Source organism: Ptychodera flava, chromosome 22 (assembly GCF_041260155.1).
Source record: "Ptychodera flava strain L36383 chromosome 22, AS_Pfla_20210202, whole genome shotgun sequence".
Lineage (NCBI taxonomy): Eukaryota > Metazoa > Hemichordata > Enteropneusta > Ptychoderidae > Ptychodera > Ptychodera flava.
This window is the reverse complement of record NC_091949.1, coordinates 12,232,851-12,255,233: the sequence shown is the minus strand read 5'-3', so window position 1 is coordinate 12,255,233 and position 22,383 is coordinate 12,232,851. Positions and strand designations below refer to the sequence as shown.

The 22,383-nt window shown below is 37.0% G+C and overlaps 1 protein-coding gene across 2 annotated transcripts in view; it reads right to left on the bottom strand.

Moving 5' to 3' along the window:
* Nucleotides 1-22,383, bottom strand: part of LOC139122697 (cell division cycle and apoptosis regulator protein 1-like) — a 43,176-nt gene that overhangs the window by 6,631 nt on the left and 14,162 nt on the right. Inside the window, exons 3-19 of one of the 2 annotated variants that reach the window (XM_070688314.1) lie at nt 15,360-15,535; nt 14,879-14,950; nt 13,509-13,684; nt 12,412-12,692; nt 11,430-11,763; nt 10,721-10,946; nt 9,807-10,087; nt 8,142-8,355; nt 7,112-7,204; nt 6,356-6,562; nt 5,669-5,860; nt 5,165-5,272; nt 4,303-4,431; nt 3,607-3,697; nt 2,608-2,864; nt 1,658-1,805; nt 750-938 (exon numbers count right to left, since the gene is read on the bottom strand). In XM_070688314.1, coding sequence (XP_070544415.1) covers nt 750-938; nt 1,658-1,805; nt 2,608-2,864; nt 3,607-3,697; nt 4,303-4,431; nt 5,165-5,272; nt 5,669-5,860; nt 6,356-6,562; nt 7,112-7,204; nt 8,142-8,355; nt 9,807-10,087; nt 10,721-10,946; nt 11,430-11,763; nt 12,412-12,692; nt 13,509-13,684; nt 14,879-14,950; nt 15,360-15,535 — 3,174 coding nt within the window. The remainder of the gene's footprint in view (nt 1-749; nt 939-1,657; nt 1,806-2,607; nt 2,865-3,606; nt 3,698-4,302; nt 4,432-5,164; nt 5,273-5,668; nt 5,861-6,355; nt 6,563-7,111; nt 7,205-8,141; nt 8,356-9,806; nt 10,088-10,720; nt 10,947-11,429; nt 11,764-12,411; nt 12,693-13,508; nt 13,685-14,878; nt 14,951-15,359; nt 15,536-22,383) is intronic. The other variant, XM_070688315.1, reaches the window with a different exon arrangement.

Here is a 22,383-nt window from a genome sequence, read left to right as displayed (position 1 = left end):
TACTAGCAACCTACGAACCATATTTCAAAGCAATCTGTAGAGCTGTTTTAGAGAAAAAAACTTTGTTAACAAAAATTTGGAAAAAATTGCCCCAAAAATACAAATATGCAAATTCTGCCACAATTTGAACAAGTCTGACTTTGGTCACCCCTAACAACCTGCATACTAAATATTGAAGCAGTGAGAACTAGCAGCTTCTGAGAAGAAGATGAACGACTGAAGGCTGACGACGGACAATACATCTATCTGATATGCTCCGCGGCACAGTGGAGCTAACAATTTGTATTCCTACGCACAGGTTTGCCCACATGTATTGTTAGTACTGCTGTTAAACAGAACTTCTTCAGCATTATTTTTAATCACTTTAGCAGCCACAGTGTGACATCTTTTCCAGAATAGTCCTATTGATACCATACTTTAATTTGCTTCTTAAGAAATCTTTTTTGTCTGACAAGAAAACAGACTCTCAAATCTGACAATGGACCACTGGTATTCCAAATTAAGAATATTCATTTTCCCAATATGAATCCAAACTGACATAACCACGCATCTACTGTAAACAGTGCATGCTGTTCAACACAAACTTTTTATAACCATAAATCTGACAGCAGAGTGAACTAAAGATTCTCCAATACTCAAAACTGTATGTGATATATTTTGCTGTTATACTGTATACATATACCATTAGCAACTCTGAGGCACCTGCTCTGACCGAACACTGAGAGTACAGCATAGGGAATTGAACTCACCCAGTAACACTTCCAGCTCCTTAACTTTTTCTTCTGCTGCTATTCTAGCCTTGTCACTTTTTTCCAGCCTCTGTAACAAGCTACGTATATCAACTACGGCTCCTTGGTATGTGACTAAGCCAGTTTCCGTTTCCTTTGCCACCTCAGACTTCACTTCCATTTTGTTCTGGGGTAGGTGAGCAATATTACCTGTAATACAATTTTTATTAATCAGTAAGGCTTTACAACTCTAAACATACTGTTCTTTGCCTTCTTTTTCAATCGTCTATTTTGTTTTTATATTTCAGGCATATTAAAGTTCACTCAACATGTCAAGTTATTTCGCCATCGTCTGTGCTTATATTTGTCCTATTTCTCCTTTGGATTTACGATTCAGGATTACAGAACTGAATTGAAAATGTGCTCAATGTGCAAAGCAAATAAATATCTTCCACAAGAACCATTTAATCTGACATTTCATCTGTTTGATATCCATCAACAGTCTAAAAATGGATGCTTATTTTTGAAGTCTTAAAATTACAAAGGTTATAGGCAGCCACTTTGCTGTTGAAGTTCTGATATTTTCAAAGGTATTGTGATCTCATTTAGCTCACCATATCTCCAAAGTTCATCTTACTAAAACAGAGGATTTATCCCTAAGAAGTGATTAACATCTCTTGCAAATAAAGTTTTCTGACAGCTACAATGTGTGAAACTTGTGTGATATGACTGATGAGAATTGTCAACGCAATCGCTATATGTTTATTGTCATTTGAGTGTCTTGTCCAGCTGGCATTTTCATTTGGGTCCAAATGTCTTAAAATGACTTGAGCTAAAAAGCTTGGGCAAGCTTTCACTGAAGTCAATTAAGAAAGTTGGTTTATTTTCATGAGCTCCGAAATCACAAAGAAAGGAATCTTCAGACTTACCGACAGGGTGGTCCATGTCAGGTTCTTGTTTGATTTCAGAGCTTTCAACTTTCTCATCTTTTGATCCTTTGTCCTTGCTGAATCTGTCTGTAAGTCTTCTGTAGTAAACAGTGTCTCGTACACTCACTTTCTGCACAACCTTGCGAATCTGTAAGAATGAAAGCGTAAAATTATGACTAAAACTTCAAGAAGAACGTTAAACAAGATTGGAACTGATTTGGGATAATTGGACGGTGAAGAAGTGTAGATTTAATCTGCTAATGTAACTCCATCTTCTTTTCTTTTTATGTTACATACTTGTTTTTATAATTAGTTTGTAATATGGCAACATTCAGCTATACGGCACCTAACATTTTTGAGAAATTTGAAAACTATAAAGATCCAATTATCCCAAATTAGTTCCAATTGTGTTGTTAGAAATTTTATGGCTGGGAACAAGTAGATGAAACAGCCGCTAGACTTTGAGCAAAATAGTTACAATCTGCAAAACAGTTAGATTTACATCTGCATGTACAAAATTACTTGAAAACTGATCTGACTAAAACAAACAGAGCTAAGATCAGTGTTTTGTTCTTGCCTAGTTTTCTCTAGTGTATCAGATCCAATGGCTATTAAACAGTCAAGCATCAGGAGAGAAATACAAAGGAGAATGAATGTTGAAGAAAACAACATGAGCAGTGACTAATATGATTACAGTGCCGACACCATTTACACATGAGAAGACAGTTTTAAAGATACACATGCTCGCTATATCATGTGTTCAAGCATATGCCTAGAAAATGCAGACATTTCAAAATTTCGGAGATACCCATCAAAGAGATTGAATATTATGACCCACAATTGCAAAGTTAACTTCACATACACACAAGAGTGAGACATGACAATGTGTACTATTGCCTGGGCCACATTTCCTGAACAAGTGAGAAATGAACACTGATTAGATCACTCGCCTGTGCTCTTGATAGATGTAGACCAACTGTGTGAAGAAGCTCTTCAACATCTCGATCTAATAAATAACCACAATGACTTTGGTCAAAATATACAAAGGACAATAACAGGTTAGGGTCATGGGTGTAGTCCCGCTCTTGCTCACGACTACCACTCCTGTCATGATGGTTATCCTTGCTATGGCTGTGGCTGTGATCTGTGGTATGTCCTCTGCGTTTGCTTCGACTTTCATGCTTCTTATCATCTTGTTTCTTGTCATCTGTATGGAAACAACAAAATGGTCAGTCAGCTTTTGGACTGTTTCAGGATTCAAAAGCATACTTGGTAGAGTGACTAGAGCGATTCCTCATTGAGCAATTTTTATAAACACTTCACTTTGCAAACAGCACCTCTATAGATCACGTAAAACCAAAGGAAAAGAAGTGAGTTTCAACATTCATATTTCAGAGATAGGCAATTATCATAAATTTACCCACAGTCCCTTCCTTCAGGGACTGTGATTTACCAAAAGATATGGAATGGTGAATATAGAGAGTCAATGAAAGTTATGGGGTTAGTTTGACTCGCCAGTTGACCAACAACGGAATACAATGCTCAACAAACCTTAACAACTAGAAACTGCAAGTGCTGGATAACATTGTGTTGGGTGGAATGAGTGTTGGGATAATATATGTATTTCCATCAATCTCATTGCTCTTTCCAAAATATCACAACTGGTCGTAATAGTAATTTTTGGAAATTGAAGGTGGATTATCAATATTCCAGGACTTTCCAGGAGCCTTTACAATTCAAAAATTTTCCAGGAGTGTGCAGCAACATTTTTTATTTGTCAGAATTCAACAAAGTTTTCATTTCGACTTGTTTCTTGCATAGGTGAGTAGGTTTAATCCAATATATCCAATGAAAGCCTCAACACATATCAGTACTCCTCAATGTTTTATGCTACTTTTCTTGGAAACATTGACAATGAAAACAACTTGATTATAACAAGATGTGGTTACCATGGTTACTTTTGTGGTCAGACTCATCACCTTCATCTTCATCTTCTTCCTCATTGTCTCCTTCATCATCTTGATCATCTTGTTTGTCATCCTGAATGTGGAAAACAATTATTTCTGTTGTTATACTTGTTGAGAAGATTATGGATATGTACCATACTTATCTCGGTGACTAATGATGCTCAGCCTGGGGTATAACTCATGTAGCTACAAGTTATGATTTCAAATTAATCCTCTTTCTCCCCAGTTATTTCTGTGGTTTGTCTATGCAGCCTGGTAGAAAGAGGATTAAACATAGGTTACATCTGGTTGAGTGCCAATGCTAGTTTTCCCAATAATCGGTTATCACAAAGGGAAAAGGTCATTTCCAAATAGGCGGTACATCAGGAGGTATCAAGAGTATACCTATGCCTTGTTTTCCACCAGGGTTACCACAGCTTAGGTGTTGTGAATATTCATGAACACCTCATTACCAAAGACAAGAGTTGAAGCATTCTCATCTCTACTAATCCCCATTACTAATGGTAGCGGTAATGCCACAGGCAGTAAATGGCCTGAAACTGCTCTACTATACAGTGTCTGTGGTCATGTTTTTTTCAACGTCTATGCATTGGTCACCAAAGGGTTCACATTGTCACTAAGGTATGCTACACCAGCATATAAAAGTAAATTTACACGCTTTAAAAACCTGATATGTACCTTGTCATCTTTGCTGTCTTCATCGTCTGTTTTCCTTCTTTTATGCTTGGGTTCATCCTCTTCACGGTCCTTATCCTTCTTGTCTCTGTCTTTCTCCTTACTTTTGTCTTTGCTTTTATCCTTTTTATCCTGCTAAATGAAAGTGAAAGACAAGAATGAGAAATCCACATCCATGAGAAATTACCCAAAATGCACACTTTTTTACCTGCCCGTATCAAGGTGGTAGGTCTCTGATATGGGTGAAGTTCTCTGGCCCTCCCTTGCCTGCATTTTGAAATTTATCCTACCGAAACGCAGCAAATGTTATAGTACTCACATTTTGCAGGATCCCTACAAACTGTGGATGAAACAGAACATTTGAAGACAAACAGCAGTTAAAAAGGAACAGATAAGAGAGATATCGATCACAAGATCGTAATCAAACTTCAGTACAGCTGTAGAACCTCTTTCTAAAATGCTAGCTCTCTGAATGCGCTTGATTGGTGAGCTCTTTGCCAACGACCAGATGGCAAAAAGTTATGAAGGAATTATGATGACTACTGAGAACATTATCAAAACAAACGATCCAACTTTTCAGGCTTTTTACAGCTTATACCTGTCGGGTTACTGATGCTAGTTAAGTATTAAATAAATAAGAGTTCTACCATGGTATCTATCAATGGTGTGCCCATGACGTTGGCTCAGAGCTGGCCCACGGCTAGCATAATCAGAAAGAGAACCTCGAGAGGTACTGCAGTTCAAAATCTAGCGTTAAGACACATGTTGCTTTATGGTTAAATGCATGAAAAGCATGCAGTTTTAGTACCAGATATGAGAATGTTAGATGATACAAAGGCTTGATAATTTATATACATAACATTACCTTTTCTTTTTCCTCTTTTTTGTCAGGTAGACGCTCCAAAGCTTTGTATATATTGTTGCCAAAGTCTCTCTGCAGCATTTCGTTAAAAAGTTCCGCAAAAAGGGATACCTGTGTAAATTGTTAAGATGACAATTGAAAGATTAGAATTTCTATCCAGTCACCTTTACCAGAGATCGTGTGACAATTTTGCTGAATAACACCGAAAACACCAAAGAACTGTTTCCTCTTGAGATTAATGTACCACACATCACTGCACTGGAATGAATGTAGTGATTTTTTTTCCAACATTAGACACACTACATGTAATACAGGGCTGACTCTGGGAATTTCTGAAAGTTCTCACATAAGATAAATTGGTTCAAAAATTTTTCCATTTGATGGAACAATGCAACAAACTATATCAACTTTCTACGGCGTAAAAGCTGTTTTCTCAAGCCCTTGTGTGTAGGTTTGTATGCTTAGTCTAATCAATGTAAAAGTAAGAGAACAGTGCGAGTACTTCACCTCAAATGAATGTTCTTTATTATCTTCTATCCTATAATCTAACAAGACACTCAGGGACACAACAGAGCAGTCAAATTTGCCACCTTTTGCTGTGGTAGATGGATGTACTAGAATGGCCTGGTTTTCAGGCAAGGTGTATTTCTTCTCTAGAGCTTGGCGCTCTTTCTCTTCCTTTCTTCTTTTTTCCTCTTCCTGAAACAGTCAAAGATTGTTGTGACATTGTTGTTGAGGATCACAGTCAGGATATGTTACAGGGGTTCAAAATTCAGTATACCCAGTTTCCTTAGTCATAACAGATGATAGTAATGTTCATCACAAGTGATTCAAAAGTCACAGAAACATACCAACCCTTTTAAAATTGTACTTTCTGAAATGGTGTTTTCTCCTCAACTAAATGCTACTTTCAATTCACTGTACCAGTTATCTTTCCTGCACGCATGGAATATGCATGAAAAGGATGACCATCATGGAAAGTAATGTGAAGTCCAAAAATATTCCAGTGGATAAGTCTAAAGCAACATTAGGGAACATATCCTCCTCATTGTCATATGCTGTGCTACATCTTATATCAAAGAGCTTGACAATAACTGCATCTTTTGGATGAAAGTGTAGAAAACACCTGGTAGATGTTATTTTGTAAAAGAATGGTTTACGTAGCTTGTTACTAACACTCAGAGACAGACAAACCTCTTTTTTGCTATCAGGTGCACTCTCATCATCTCTGTCATCCATTTTGACATCTTCTTCCTCTTCCTTTTCATCTACGCTGTCTCCCTGCTCTTCCTCGGTTTCTGCTTCTGTCTTAAGAGCCTTTGTCAGCCTGGCTATGAGCTGTGATTTCAAACCTTTTGAGTTTATACCCCTGGCTTCCAATTCTTTCCTCAAATCACCAACCTAGGACAATGAATGTTATAGGCATTGAACCATTTTATGATTAGAACTTTGGTGAAATCACATGACGTTACAAAGTATTACAAATGAAAATTAAACATGGCACACAAAATCTGTGCTATACCAAAATTGTATAATGATTACTTCAGTCATTTTTTATCAACAATTATCATCAGTGAAAAACTTAATTTTCAAATGCCTCTTGCAAACACATTCACACAATGCTGAATCAGCTACATTTCACCTCCACTTCTTAATTTGCCGCTCTTTTTGTAACACTTGGTTTGAGATCTCAACAAACATTAGTAAATTCTTAACCAAGAACTAGTTATAGTTGTCAAGATTGTGCTGCGAATTTCTTTACTAACATCAGAAGTGTCTGTCTGTAATTATCAAGATGGTTATACTATTCTAACATAGATTTTTACAAGGTTATGTATCACTGAATTGTAAAAAGCAACAAATTGTCAATGTCTTTTTTGGTTGTAAACTTTGATAATGATCTAATTTTAGGGTTGATATTGAGCAGTAAAGTGGCTTTGAATCACAAACCTTCATGTTCCGCGGATCAAGAAGTTTATAATTGGTGGGTACGTTCTGTTCTTCTTCTGGCTCATCCTCTGCTCTTGCAGAACTCTCTTCCTCCTGTACAAAACACACAACAAGACAATCAGTTGACTTCTCCCGTAGTGGCAAAGACAGGCTTCTCCACACTGGGTGTTAACTGAGGCAGCAAAACAAGTGTCACACACCAAGCCAAGAAAGAGTCGGAGCTCTGATTGTGTTGGGGAGGATGTACAGAGCCAGAGAGAGGTGAAACAAAGCTATAGTTTCTAATGGTAATTCTAATATTAACCAGCTTATTCAAAGTAGGGAAGGCAGACACAGAATAAAACGCGACCTTGCCGGAATCGACAGGAAAGCTTTCTCCCCTCTTCTTTTTTTCAAACATACGAGTCTGAAGGGTTAGTAGATTTGCATGGTGTTGATGACTTATTATTACAGAGTTTGGTCTAATTTCTTGTCGTTACAGTTTTATTCAGAAAAACAAGTTTTTGTATGAAACGGTGTGGATCATCAGTGGCAAAAATATACTACATCACCTGATGTTGACTCTGAAAACAAAACGTATGATTTGATTAAGGAAACACTGTTGTATGTTAATAAAAGTACAGGAAAAATATGACTATGACATTGAGTTTAGATCTTCGTGTCTTCTGGAATACAGATGATTTTGTTCAAGTCTTTTTGGGGGCAACAACCTCCCCAGCCATGGCTTCTCAATTTGTCTATACAGAACTAAAATATCCATGTTAACTGTTATTGGGTTATACAAGTATTTTGTTTTCCCAAACCCCTATGGGACCGCACTGTGACCACGCAGTGGTCACATGATAGGCACATGACTATGCTCCCCAAAATTGCAGGGCTCCTATCTAAACATAGAACATGGATACTTTACGACTGAGAACCAAATGAAACAACGGAAAAGTAAAAAATGGAGAAAAAAAACAGTTGGTGTTTATGAGTGGTGTGAGTGTGTGTGAAGTGTTTTCAAAAGTGTACTAGTAGCAATCAGTGCCTGTATATCCAGTGCTGCCTCCTTGTGCTCGCTCGACATCTTGTCTGCTAGTTGCTTTTTATAGCTTGCACTCAAGCCTTCCCATTCTAAACGAGTAGGTAAACAATGCCAGACATCCGGCAGGAAAATTACTACAGTTTCCACACGCGCTGGAATCAGGCGGCCTTTGTACGTCTCCTCAGCTCGGTGATATCGCACTTCGGCGAAACGCCACCTATTTAAAAGGGGGTTTAGATGGCATGACAGTTAAAACAATTCAGGTGTTTCTTTCATTAGTTTCCAGTAATGTTATGTGATTGGGTCAAAGTGTTAAGTAGTCGGCAGGTATACATGTGTTTTGTTGGTTCCAGTGATTGCTTCAATGCCTCTGTTTGTGTTCTGTGACTGTTTTTTGTGTGGTCACTGTATGACAACTGTTTCATTTAACCTTTTCACAACTTTCTGCAGTAATATCCTTTGGCAAAATCCTATAGTTTTCTATGCAAAGTTTGACCTTCACGAAAGGAAATGATGTGAAAAGCTCAAATGTACTTATATGTGTGTAGTGTGTGTGTGTGTTTGCGTATTGCTGGTAAAGGATTTTTCTTAATAAAAAAATGCCTAATCTTTTCATGTTTCCACTCATGAAGACATCAAAGTCTCTGCTACAGTGACTTCAGCATGCACACACACACTCCATGAAAAGCCAACACAAGTCTGCTATGTTGATGATGATGTACACAATCATTAATAAACTGTATCATTTATCTTAATATGGATGAATAGATGAGAAAACATCACAAGTAAGGAAGCTTGCAGCTGAATGTGCCTGGATATCACTTTCTGGTGCTCTTACATCAAAATTAATTTCATGGATCCATAATAATTTGCCTCTTTTTCTGAAAAGTCACTTCTACATTCATTTTTTTGGTTTGTTAAAAATGTGTAAGTATCTGTACCCATCAGCAAACACACAGATCATGTCACATATATCAGAATGGTTTACTTTTTGGTGAAATATGTTTTATCATGAATTAAGCATGTCCAGTTTTCATACATCGCCTCATTCATGTGCAAACATCCTTCAAAACGCTTCCTAACAACCTGAAAGGCACTATGGCTTCGGGGAAACAACTGTCAGATGCTGTAGACATGTACATGAAGCTAAAAAGTCAAAACATCAAAAATTTGCTGGGACTGTTTCATTTTTACAAAACAAATCTCAGACACATGTTCGTTTGACCCTTTTTAGCATGTACATTTCATTCATTTGGTAAAATTGACAGGGGAGAAAATTTTATGAAACAGGACGGTGAAAATTAGAAAAATATTAAGACAACTTACAAAAGCAGGACAGCATTATCCTCTATTTCATAATGCCTTCTACTCAATGACATACACAAATTTAACAAAAAGACAAATAATAAACAGGATTATGTGGAGCAAAGAATGAATGTTTTTTTCTCTGAAAGTTAAAAGTGGACTGTGCATCTTAACAGTTTGGTTAGGAAAGGGAAGGGAGAAAAGCCACGCTGCATACCAAAGAAACACAACTTCTTGGACTCCTACATGGACTTGCTGTAGTTTTTTTTGATCGCATACAAAACACTGAAGCGACATCTTACATTGGGTAAAAACAGAAGTCGTGAACGATTCATTGAACAGGGATGAAAAGTACTGACTCACCAGTGGGTACAGCTGGTCAGGTCGATGCCGGTGAGAGCTTTGCAGGTACGTATAGCAGTGTTTATGAGAACCCTTTCATCATTGGCTGGGTCTTCACCATCTAAGGAGGGCGACCATGGCCCACCAATGGCTATGGCTTCGTTCTTACCCTTCATACCTACCAAGAAGTGGATCAGGCGGGTAGGGTGTTGGAAATTGTCGCGGATTTCCTGAGTGTCTTCAGCCAGTGCACAGGAACGGCGGTACAGGTCTTGTATGATTGGTGACGCCATTAGCATAACCTGAGAAAACACAACAATGTTCCATTACTTTACAAAGTAAATACCTTCATCTATTAACTTGTTCCCTACATATGGGTCCATAATCACCATTGATAACCATGAATCAGAGCAAACCATGGTGAAAGAAAGGTTAAATTTGAGTACAGATCCAGAGTTGCTATGTAGATTTACTTGTCACAGTTCACTTATTACCTTCATGAGTTGTCTAACCACTTTGTAGAACAACAGAAACTCTGATACACAAAATTGATCACCTACAGAAACACACACTGTAAATATCTGACACATTTTCACCTGATGCAATGCTGTCAGTTATGGAAAACTTTCGTTGTCAAATGGACTTTTTCAAAGTATGTTCTCTGCTGTCTGTCAATTGTGATGGTATTTGTGACAACTCTTTCAAAACGATGGTGCATCTGTCTTATGGTGATGTACTTTGTAAGCTGCTTATATATGACTTCTGGTTTAATAAGTTGTTCCTTGATTAGGAGTGGCTTAGAGTTCTGTCTCTTTGCCTTGTTTTCTAAAGCAGAGTGAAGTCCCTATAGAAAACAGAGACTGAAACAACTTTTTGTCATTTATTAAGCACAATTCACAGTTTTATGTACTGTGTGCCTAAAGAATGTTACATACCTTGGCACTGTAGAGATGATCTGCATCTGGTGGCTCCAAAACTGCCTCGTTTGGCTCTGTTGGTTCTACTTCTTTGGGCATGATGTGGTAGCTGCATGGGTTATCGAGTGACAGGGGGCGCTGCAGAGGGAAGGCACCCATCCAGGTGAAGCTGGCATTGAAGAAATCGCTTGGAATGTACATATTGGCATATCGCCTCCTCAGTTCAGTGACGTTAGATTGAGAGCTGTGAAGAGATAACATAGCATAGATATGAGGAGCGATTCGAATCACGGTCTAGGGTTTGGAAATGCTTCAAGAAAGTGGTATGTTTGCGGCAAAGAGTGAACATTAAGTAGGTATGCTAAGCATGTACACACGCGGTATGTGTGAATTTCGAAACTCAAAATTGAAATTTGCTCAAGCGCATAATGTAACTGGAACGCTGCATCCTTGTTCAAATATCACAAATACAAATTGATCATTGGCCGTATTCCTTGTCATAAATTTTGCATCAAGTAAACATAAATTTCATGAATAAATTGGTAGCAACCAAGATAATGAAGATAAATGTGATAAAACATCATTTGAAGTTGTAGGTGTGCACACACAATATAGTAACAGGGGCCACTTCTTGGGACAATTTTACACATATGTTACAGATACGACATGACCTGTTGACTTTCTGACCATTTATTTGTAGAGGTTGGTATGTCAACAGCATACGTACATGTCCAGTGAGAACTTTGCAAACTGTACAACATATCTTGGTACAACACGTCTGGGCCTTGGTGAACGTCTTCTCGGTGAACGTGAACGTTTTCTCACAGGTGACCGATCCTTTTCACGGTATCTGTGTTCACGTTCTCTTTCCCGCTCTCTTTCCCTCTCTCTGTCCCGCTCTCTCTCCCTTTCTCTCTCACGGTCACGATCACGGTCTCGTTCCCTCTCCCTTTCCCTGCGGTCGTCCCGTCTTTCATCTCTGCGTGGCATCACTGGCGGTTCACGTCTGCGAACTGGCTGTACTGAAGGTCTGTTGGGAGGAGCCTGAAGAAGGCCTCCACCTGTATAGTGTTGAAAACAAGGCAATGTCATTGTGTACAAGCTTGAGTGTATTTTATAGCTTTACATATAAATCTTTTAGGGACGGGTCTCCATAGTTTCTAAGGACTCAAAACATTTTTTATCAAGATTTTAAGAACAGTGAAATACAAATCATTTCCAAAATAGGTGTGCAGAGAATGGACAAATAACCTTTGTATGCATATTGACAGTGACTAGGAATGCCTGTATTTTGACACAAAACTGGATTGTACGTTCTACATTTTTTATGATGAGAAGTTTTTGAAATGTAATTAGTACAAAATTGCTGTGGCCCAAACATGGATTTTATGGCTTATCCCGAAGGACAAGCAGCACTGGGATTTTGTTGTTTAACATTAACATGCCTACAAACATGTGGAAATTCAGTGCTACAAATTCAGTGCTACAGACATCTTGCACACTGCATAGGTGCAGTGGTTTTGGTAGCAATTTGTGGAACATACGTCTTCAGTTACTCAAAATACAGCCTGGTGAAAAATTCATGAACTTCTTGATCACTTATTTATGTCTGAGATAACTTAATAAGAGTATTCCATTTTGGCAAATGCCAACTTCAACACTGCGCCTGAACCACTTTTCAATGGGTAGGAACATTTAGTGAAGTTTACCTGTCTGTGACGGCAATCCTGTGGGTGGCTGTGTCAGCAAGGATGGTATCGACGGTTGTTGTTGTACGACCGGCTGCATGACATTTTTCGTCAAGGGAGCGGCAGAAATCATGGGATTGGTCATTGCCGTAGTGACCATCGGAGGCTGTTTTAGTAAAGGCTGATTCTGATTTGGTAAAACTTGTATCCTTGTGGCGTTCCATTTGAAAGGCATGTTTGCATTGAAAGTAGCTTCCACCAGTACCCTGTCTCTGACCTTTGGAGGTGGTCCTTTTACACAACTGTATTGGTAAATTTGAATACATTTTATTACATTGTACACGATGGAGCTGCCGATGTCTATTGAGAATTACAAGGAAAAATTAAGCCTTTGAGAACCAAAGTTAATATTTGTTGCTTTTACAAAATATACCCCAGTCAAACTTTTTTCAAATTTTTGCCAAAATTTTGAAAAAAGACTGTACTTAATTTAATGTGATGTCCATCTGCTCCAAAGTTATCAAAACAAATGCAGAAATATTCATAAGAATTGGTAAAATGTTGCACTAAAATTTTAGTGGGAAAAATGACAGCACTCAAAGGGTTAACAGGAAAACAAAGTTATACAGAAGACCAATCAACCACACAGGAATTGTAAAACACACAAAGGGTAAAATAGCACTCCTTCCTTTAAAAGAGGCAGATATAATACCAATTGAGATGATGTGAATATATGTACATAGTGAATGAGGCTATAATGTCAGTTATTTTCAAATGGGTTATAATTACTTTACTGCAATGTGATTGAAGAGTTACATAAGAGTGAGTGATTTGTAAAGGTATGGAATCACATTGTTTTCAATGTTTTGGTAATCATTTGCATCATGGATGAATTAAAAACTGTATTGAGAAGCATTGTGATGCAGATACGGCATTGTCCTGATACAATATTGCTTTGCACAAACTGGGTATCAGATATCAAATGTGAATACGTCACAGTTAAAAAATTGACTCTGTGAAATGCTATTGAAATTGTAAATGTCATCCATGTCTACATCAATAATCAATGCAAAATCAACATGGAATAATGAACAGATGATTCATTTCAAGCAACTCACCTCATTTGAAAGAACACATCATCATCCACGAATCCAAAGTTATCATGAAGCTTATTCACACAGCCCGTGAACACCCTCTGCTTGGGTTGATTCTGTGATCCCCTCGGGGTGGGATAACTAACCGTCAACTGAGGGGCATTCACTCCTGGGTTAGGGGCAACTGTTTGCACAGGCTGCTAAAAACAAGATCCACAATTTTCAATTACAAGTTAATTCATTTGAGATTCATAAACCGTAACCTATTGATCCCGGTATCCTGTAAACAGATCCACACTCACCGTTAAAAGCAATGGGTTTGGGTCTACATGCAAGAGGCCGACAATTATCAGAAATACACTGTCCCTGAACCATTTTTTCTCATCAATAATGAATTGCAGACTGCTTTTACAAATGCTACAGAAATTACAGTACTTGCATCAAAAGCTTACCCTTTCACCAATACAGTTGACCTCCATAATCATGCAAAAATGCCTCAGTAAAAAACTTGTCAACTCAAGATATCATATTAAATGGTGCTGATAACAAACAAATTTTATTGAGTACAATTAATTTGTCAACAAAAAACACTGCATATTGAATATAACAAGGCTAATACTTTATTTCAACATACTTTTGTGGAGGAGAGGAATATGTACTTGTTTTCTGGAGCAAAAGCAGTTAAAACGTTATCAATGATTACTACCCTTGTCCCTTCAATTTATATACATCATGTTGTACATTATCATACAGAATGATTGAATCAGTAAGATCATTAATGCACATGTCAAGCTGTTTTTACATGAAATATACATTTGAGAAATATATATTTTGCATCTATGTATCAAAATACATCATGTATATTTTATTGTCATTAATTCTGATTGAAAAGCTCTTGTAATACAAGCTATTCTGAAGTATCCACAAAGATTAAATTTCATCATTTATCATATCAGTACACGCAGATAGAATTTTGTGGGTAGATAATTGGAAAATCTTTGAGTGGATAATAAGTTATTCTCCTAGGAGACCTGGAATTGTCTCAATTTTAAGTCATCGCTGTCGTGGAAAGCACTGAAGCAATATTATCTATGTATATTGCCAGGCAACATGCATTAGTAACCATGACTACAATATTTTCAAGGATCAGATGAAATAAAATTTACTTGTTACCACTGCAGGTACAGGCAATTTTTGATTAAATTACCTCTTTTTAGAATTTAAGGCTGTCACTATAATATATTGTCCACAGTGATTAAGATATTTGGAAACCAATTATAATGTTCATAAATATATTGCTTAAATTGTAATTATGGATGTAAAATTCTTGACTGTAGACCAAACTCTGTTTTATCATTGCCTTGAGCACAAAAATTTTATTGTGCAAAACTCACCTGTTTTGCAGCGGCTACGGCCACTGCTTGTTGAAGCTGCTGCTGTTGCTGCTGCTGATGCTGTTGTTGAAGCTGCAAGGAAAAATCTTGCTGTTGAGGACTGCAGGTGAAAAGTACTGTCTGAACATGCACAAGCAACTTATAGTCTGCACAGGCAATGCTGCATGAAGTTGTCCTTTTTACAGAATTTTTTCAGACAAACGAGTGAATTTCTTGCATGTTTTTTCCATGCATTATAATCGGCACTTTTCTACATAATGCTAAATTTTAGGAGGAATACTCAACATGGATGATGCCTAATTATAATTTGATTTCATACTCAAAAAGTACTCCAGAATACACTGTACATACATGACTACAATTATTGACAAAACTCAGCATTAGATGTTTCATGGCCATTTTTCTAATCTGCAATAATGTTGACGACTACCAGCTTTGACCTGACTGATTACCAACTGGTTACAAAGTCTTACTTTCTTACCTGCTGCAGAGCAGCTGTCTGCTGCAGTACCTGCTGCTGTTGCTGGAGAGTGAAGGTGTTGGCCACTGCAGCAACTGCTGGGGTCTGTGTTGCCAACGCCACATTCTGGGAGTAGAGACTTGGGCTGGATCCAAGCAGAGCTTGTGCTTGCTGCTGCTGTTGTATCAATGCTTGGCCTGGCAAAGATAATAAATATCATTGATTAAGTATAGTTGTGAATTTATCTCACTCGATTGGCCTGAAATTACAATTATGACCAATAGTAGAGATATAAATAGAGATCTGATGAACTCTTGTGTGGACCAGTTTCATGTGAAACAACACAATATTGAACCTAAATATGCAATGTTGCCTGGAAATACTTCAGATGGCAGTGAAGTACAGCTTACAATGTAGTCATGTAGTTGTGTCTTTAATCAAAGAGGAACTTCAAGGGAACAATTACACATGATGGATTTTTCAGGTAACACTTCAGGGTTTAATGAGTTAGGTGCTTAAAGGGGAAATTCACCAAGGATGATTTTTACAAGTGCTAGCTTTTGGTTCACTTATTCCAGAAAAGCTGTTTTCGCCATTTTATAACTTATGCAACTTTTTACAAACACTGACAAAAACAGATAAAAAGACTGGCGGAAGATGCATTTTAGGGTTTCATCAACGCAATGTATTTTGAATCATGGGAAGAAGGCACCAAGCTTTGCGCTTTCATCACGTGACATGGCAGGAACCATCTTCTGATGGGTATGGCATTGTCCACCCACTCCATTCATGCCACTCTATAAAGATCAGAACAAAGGTGATCCCTGCGATTGCGAAAAGTGCCTTAAAGTAATCGTGCGAGTTATAAATGGCGAAAACTGCTTTTCCGCAATAAGTGACCTAAAAGGTAGCCCATGTGTAAAAATCAGCCTTGGTGAACTTCCCCTTTAGTCCTGGAAAAGGTCGAAGAATATATCATAAAGTTTGTCCTTTCATAACTATTGGTGGTTTTCATGTTCAATGTAAGGCTTCCAGGTATTTCATCAGCGTATACATTAAAACTGTAAAACGTACTAAAATGTGCAATTTTATAGAGTTTGATGTTTGGTTGAATATCTAAATGCTAACTATAAGTAAAATGTGCCTCAGAGATAGATATTTTGACTCTCAAACTTTCACAATATTTCCGTCTACCACTTTGTGGGGGCTCATTTTGAAGCTCACGGAGTGACTACAATTTTCACCAACTCATTTCTGTGAAAATTGAGAATTTTACTTTGTCCATACTTTAACACAGTGGTGGCTGTGGTGATTTTGAAATTCAAATGCGGGAAATGGAGGGTAATTTCTTCCTGTAGTACAAAAGTTTACCCCTGATTTTTAGTCTTGATTTCGAATGGAAATAGTTTACAGTACTCTTAAGGAAAGTTTGAGCAAAAGGTGAAGTTCTTTTCCTTATTTGACACATCGTTCTACATATCTTGTCTGATAGGATGCATCAGAACTATTGATGACAGAAATATAACAGCTGTCACAGAATTTGATGAGCACTTTCTTGACTATTTGGTTTGAGATAATTAACTATAAATAGCCCCTGAAATGTTCAAATTGTTTGCTATTTCCTCAAGTATGCAACGAGATCTTCATAAATATGTTAATGACACGATGTAGGTCAAAGTACAGCGTGAAAAGAAGCAGGTCAAGAATTCACAGGCATATAAAGAGCAATGCCATTTTGGGGTCATTTTAACCTTTCACACTATTTTTTTCAGTTGAGTTGGATAATATGACAGAACCCCATGTGCAAGCGCACCATGGGGTATTTGCATAAGGGCTTGCAGTGTATTCTATTGCTGTCCCAACATAAGCATCTAGCAAGTGTTGGGACAGCAAAATACATGCCAATGATGACTTATTAGAGTAATGTAACTATCAGTCTGTTGGGGTTCCATTCACTTGTATATGGAAGTTCACTATACAAGTATAGTGTTAATGTATATTGAACAAATTTGACTTTTGATATGACACTGCCAAATCATGTTTGTATGAGAGTGCACACATGCCTTGCCAGCATAGTATTGACGCAAATTTATTGTGAACTGGGTGGGTAGTCCTTTTATTACAACAGCAAGTGGTATATAAGTATACTCTATTTTATTACAATTGAAACTGTTATTTGTTTGTGATCTGTATAATGCAACATTAATACCATAGTAATTCTGGAACAATATCAACAAGTAATTGTTGGTGAAACAGTCCCCACATAGTCAAATTGTGTGTTGGATGATAGGATGTAAATGAACAAGTAGTAGTCATATTTATTTACGTACATATTTTATGGAAGGGTTGATTTAACAAATAGCAGTAAGCAAGTACATGTAGTCATGTGATCTTACATAGCATTAGTTTCAGATGAGGGAAACAGACTCAGATTCAAGTATAGATTCAGGCAATTTTGTCATGAATTCCGACAATTTCCCTATCATATTGGTTGGAATCATAAAATTGTTCCTTATACATATGTAAATCATGAAGTATTTCCTTGAGCTAAGCCCTAAAGAATTTAATAAGCAAGGCATGGCAGAGTAATTCCTTCCATTACAAAATTCATAACAAATGGCCTCGTGGTGGCCATATCCAAAAATAATTTGTAATAATTTGGAGTGCATGTATAAGTCATAATGTCTTGTCTTTGTACCAACTAAAACTGGTCCAGGTACATCTGCATAATGCCTTCAGACATGAGGAAAATGGAAACAAAATGGCCGCTAGATGGCCGTATCGGATTATACAACAAAACCAATCAATGTGCATGCGTATGCCAGAGTGCATTATCGTTGTACTCAATTCGAAAGTTATCAGCCATAGTATATCTTAAATATCTGCAAGGACGCTCGAAGCACAATCTTTAAGTCCCCTCGGACTTCATCCATGGGTACTAAAAATCAAGAACAATACAGTCATAATATTAAGATCAATTTTGATGGTTGTTCTCTGCTGGAAACTGCTGTCAGTATCAACCTTGATGGTTAGGCAGCTATTTTTTGGATATGGAGAGAGATTAAAAAGCAAGCTCTCTTAATTGGCCGTGGATTTATGATACACAGTGACAGCTACCGGTATGGCACAAGTATGTTGAAATACATAACATTTAATTGCTTTGTACACATGCAGTAAAAGTTGTCATTATATTACCTTAAAGTTATCACTAACCTTCTTTACCCTTTGAGTGCTGCAATTTCTCCCATCAAAATTTTCCCGCAACATTTTACATTTGACATGTCATGCCATGACCATTTATTTTCCATGATGAATTTTGAGCCTGACTGTACTTTGTTTTCAATGATACTATTTAAGATAATTTTTACACAGTGCTGGTTGTAAAGTGAGGCAGTATCCATAAAACGTTACAACTTTGCCAGGTGACCTGGCATGTTTGTCTCGAGATCTTTCAATAATAAAGCAGAATGGTTTTCCTACATTACAGACCAGCGCTGTCTTATAGCCATTGTGTGACAGCAAAGGTATTCAATTTCCCTAACAATTTACAAAGCTTCTACAAAATCCCCCTTAAGCCACAAAATCTCAAAGAAAGGCTGCATGCTTGAATTTTGCACTCTTAGAAAATACAAACATAGAAACGGCACAGAATATAATATTCTACCCGTCCCTCTATCACTCAAACTCCTGGCCTTATCCACTGATCACGTAAGCTTGTCGTAAATTATTACTGCTTTTACAGTATTTCTTCGAAGTTCTCCCTGGTCTTAACTGGTTAAGAGGATGTTTGCCATTATGTAACTGCCACACACAAACCAGTGACCACAATGGTTGCCACATATTTACACCTCCTGAAGCTATTTGACAAAACACACACCCAATACATCTACAGTACACAGGCAGTTTGAGAACAACTGATCTCTCTGAAAAAACATTTTTGAAATGGTATTATTACGAGATTTTATATTTCTACTCTGTTAAAATGATCACTTAAGTTGAGGTTAATACATACAATAAAAGTGTAAAAAGTAAACCAATATCTCTGTCCTATATTTTAATACAGTGACAGATCTACATTACCACATTGACTAACACAACTGCCCTGTTCAAAGGGGGGTTTTATGTTGCTTTTATGTTGTTCAACTGACTAGCTCATCTGTTCCCAGCACTCATCATGAAACCAGACAATGGTAATGTGTCTTAATCCATCAAATCTATAGAAGTCCTGTGCGTATCTCATATGGTACATTGGTCTACTGATAAATATAGTGTACAACTATATTATTTTTCATAATAAGTTCTTGTTGACAGCTATGGATGCCATAGAGGCAACTCTCTTATAAAAATACAAGATGTCTTTGTTTATTAACCCTTTGAGTGCTGAAATTTTTCCCTTCAAAAATTTTAGTGCAAGATTTTACCAATTTTTATGAAGTTTTCTGTAATTTTTTTGATCATTTTGGACCAAATGGACATCAAACTTCATTGGTGAGTTTTTTATCAAAATTTAAGCTAAAATCTGAAAAAAAAATTGACTTGGTTATATTTTATAAAGGCAACAAAAACCAACTTTGACGCTCAAAGGGTTAAAACCTGGATGAAATTATATGTCTGCATATCATTTTCAATGATTGCATTTCAAATGAGAAGCGCTTTAGAAATATTGTCTCTGAGAAGTGCTTTAGAAATATTGTCTCTACAGCATGAAGCATGCTTATTTGTTGACTGTCAAAATGATGCTGAATGAATGGTGCTCAATCATTTGCTGTCAAAATGCCACTGGATGAAAAAGACTTGGTTATTGGATTGTCAAGAAATAATAACTGGAAACAAGTTTAGGCATTGGTTGTCAAAATGCAACTGGTTGAAACATGGTTGGTCTTGGGAATTTTACTTGCTGTTATCATCTTGATTGTAAATGTGAAAATTAAGTCAGCAACATACTGTCTTGCAGACACAACATGTCCCTGAGTGCAAAGGCATAAAAGGTGACATTTATACCATTAAACTGCCCATTATTTTGCAATGCTATTCTTCATTACTGCACAATTATTACACAATACAGGTTTCATTGCCATTTTTTTCCTAATTTTTACTGAGATACTCATTCTCACCATAGCATGTCACAGCAGGCCCCAATAAGGGGACATAAAAAGAAAGTTCTTTCAAGGACATCACATTATCAGATCCAGACACTATTCAATTTTATGATCTATGGTTCTCAAGCTTGTTTCACCTTTGTTGAAATACAACACCAAAATACTGAGTGGTATTTCCATTCTTGTGTCTAACAACACTGGACTCTACAGTACAGCTAATGTGGGATAACCCTTTATTTCAAGCACTGGCTAGCTTGGTTAAAATTTGATTTTCACAAACAATATTTAAAGAAACCTTGGGAGACAACACAACACTGAAACCCAAATAAAACCAGTCAGCAGGACCTTGATTGAATCTAACAAATCCTTTCCACAATATACTACGTCATAATTCTAATCTATGTGCATCTTACCTCGACAGCGAACTAAAACCAGCATTGTATGGTTTAACAAAGCACAATGAACAAGTAAAAAGCGGTATTGAGCCAAAAAATGACGTATTTTCACCCACTTGGCTTGGTATTTATAGCATCTTTTGTCAAAGAAAATCAACTTTACAGTATTATGTTTTCTACAGCCTTCAAATGTACATTATGATGTTAAAATACATATGGAATACGTTGTGTTTAATTAATTTTAACCGTGGTGAAATATGGACTGGTAGGAAAAGGGTAAAGGGACAGCTGAAACTTTGCCAGTCTTTTAGCAATTTTTACAATATGTATCATCATTCTCGTAGATTTATTAAAGAAATATGTGTGAATCATTCTACAACTTAGTTTTACAAAATATTTTCTCAGCATACCTATTCAGGGCATTAACTTGTAGCTACTGTAGTATGTGCTACAGCTTGAATCTGTAACGGTAGTCTATAGAGTTTCAAATGGTACAATGACACAGTGATATTATAGGACTGCAGATATTTGACTAGTGAACCAAAACAATTTACATCAGCCTCATCTATGCTCCCTCAACAGTGGCACAAGCACCATACAACATTGGAGCTGGTGAACAATAAAACATGAACCAGCAACTGGTATTTCACTCGGCCATTTTATTTGAGCTATCGTAGACCATAACAGAATCAAATATGAAACTTGGTCTCAGCGATGCACCAGTACATTACTTTTCAGTAACAGAATATTGGCCTCAATAAAACGATTACTTTGATAGTCTAGAATCAGAACATTGAATGGAACCTTCAGAATACGAGCTGTATGATAATTATGGCAATGCTGTCAGTAACGTTTAAAGTCCTTCATCTATTATGAAATATTCCTCGAGCAGACAAAGAGGGATATTTTTGATTTCCATTCCAGGAGTGTTTTTGTTCTGGACTGTAATTTCAAATATAAACCGTTCTCCTGCCAGACTGTGTCACTTCCCTGTATGCCAAGATAGTACAAAGCCGTATTGAACCAAATCCACACATATTTTCACCTACTTACATGTAGCATGGTATGTTACAGAAAGTTGGGTCATTTAATTACATTTACAGTCACGGGTTCAAACCAACTTGACCTGATGGTGACATATGAACTTGGCAGGATACACTTTAAAAGTTAAAGGGACAAAGTCAGTCATTTTTCATGAATTTTGTTTCATGCAAGATACTAATATTGTTTGACATGTCGAAAGGTACTGAATGAATGGATGACCATGAATATATTCCACCTCGGTTTTAGACATGCTAAATGAAACCATTGCAAAGATGAATTAATGGTACCATTAATTCATTTTTGCGATGGTTTCATTTATCATGTCTAAAACCGAGGTGGAATATATTCATGGTCATCCATTCATTCAGTACCTTTCGACATGTCAAACAATATTAGTATCTTGCATGAAACAAAATTCATGAAAAATGGCCGACTTTGTCCCTTTAAACGGATGAATGAATATGAAACACATAATCTGGTATTATCAGAGATGAAACTTTCAAAAAC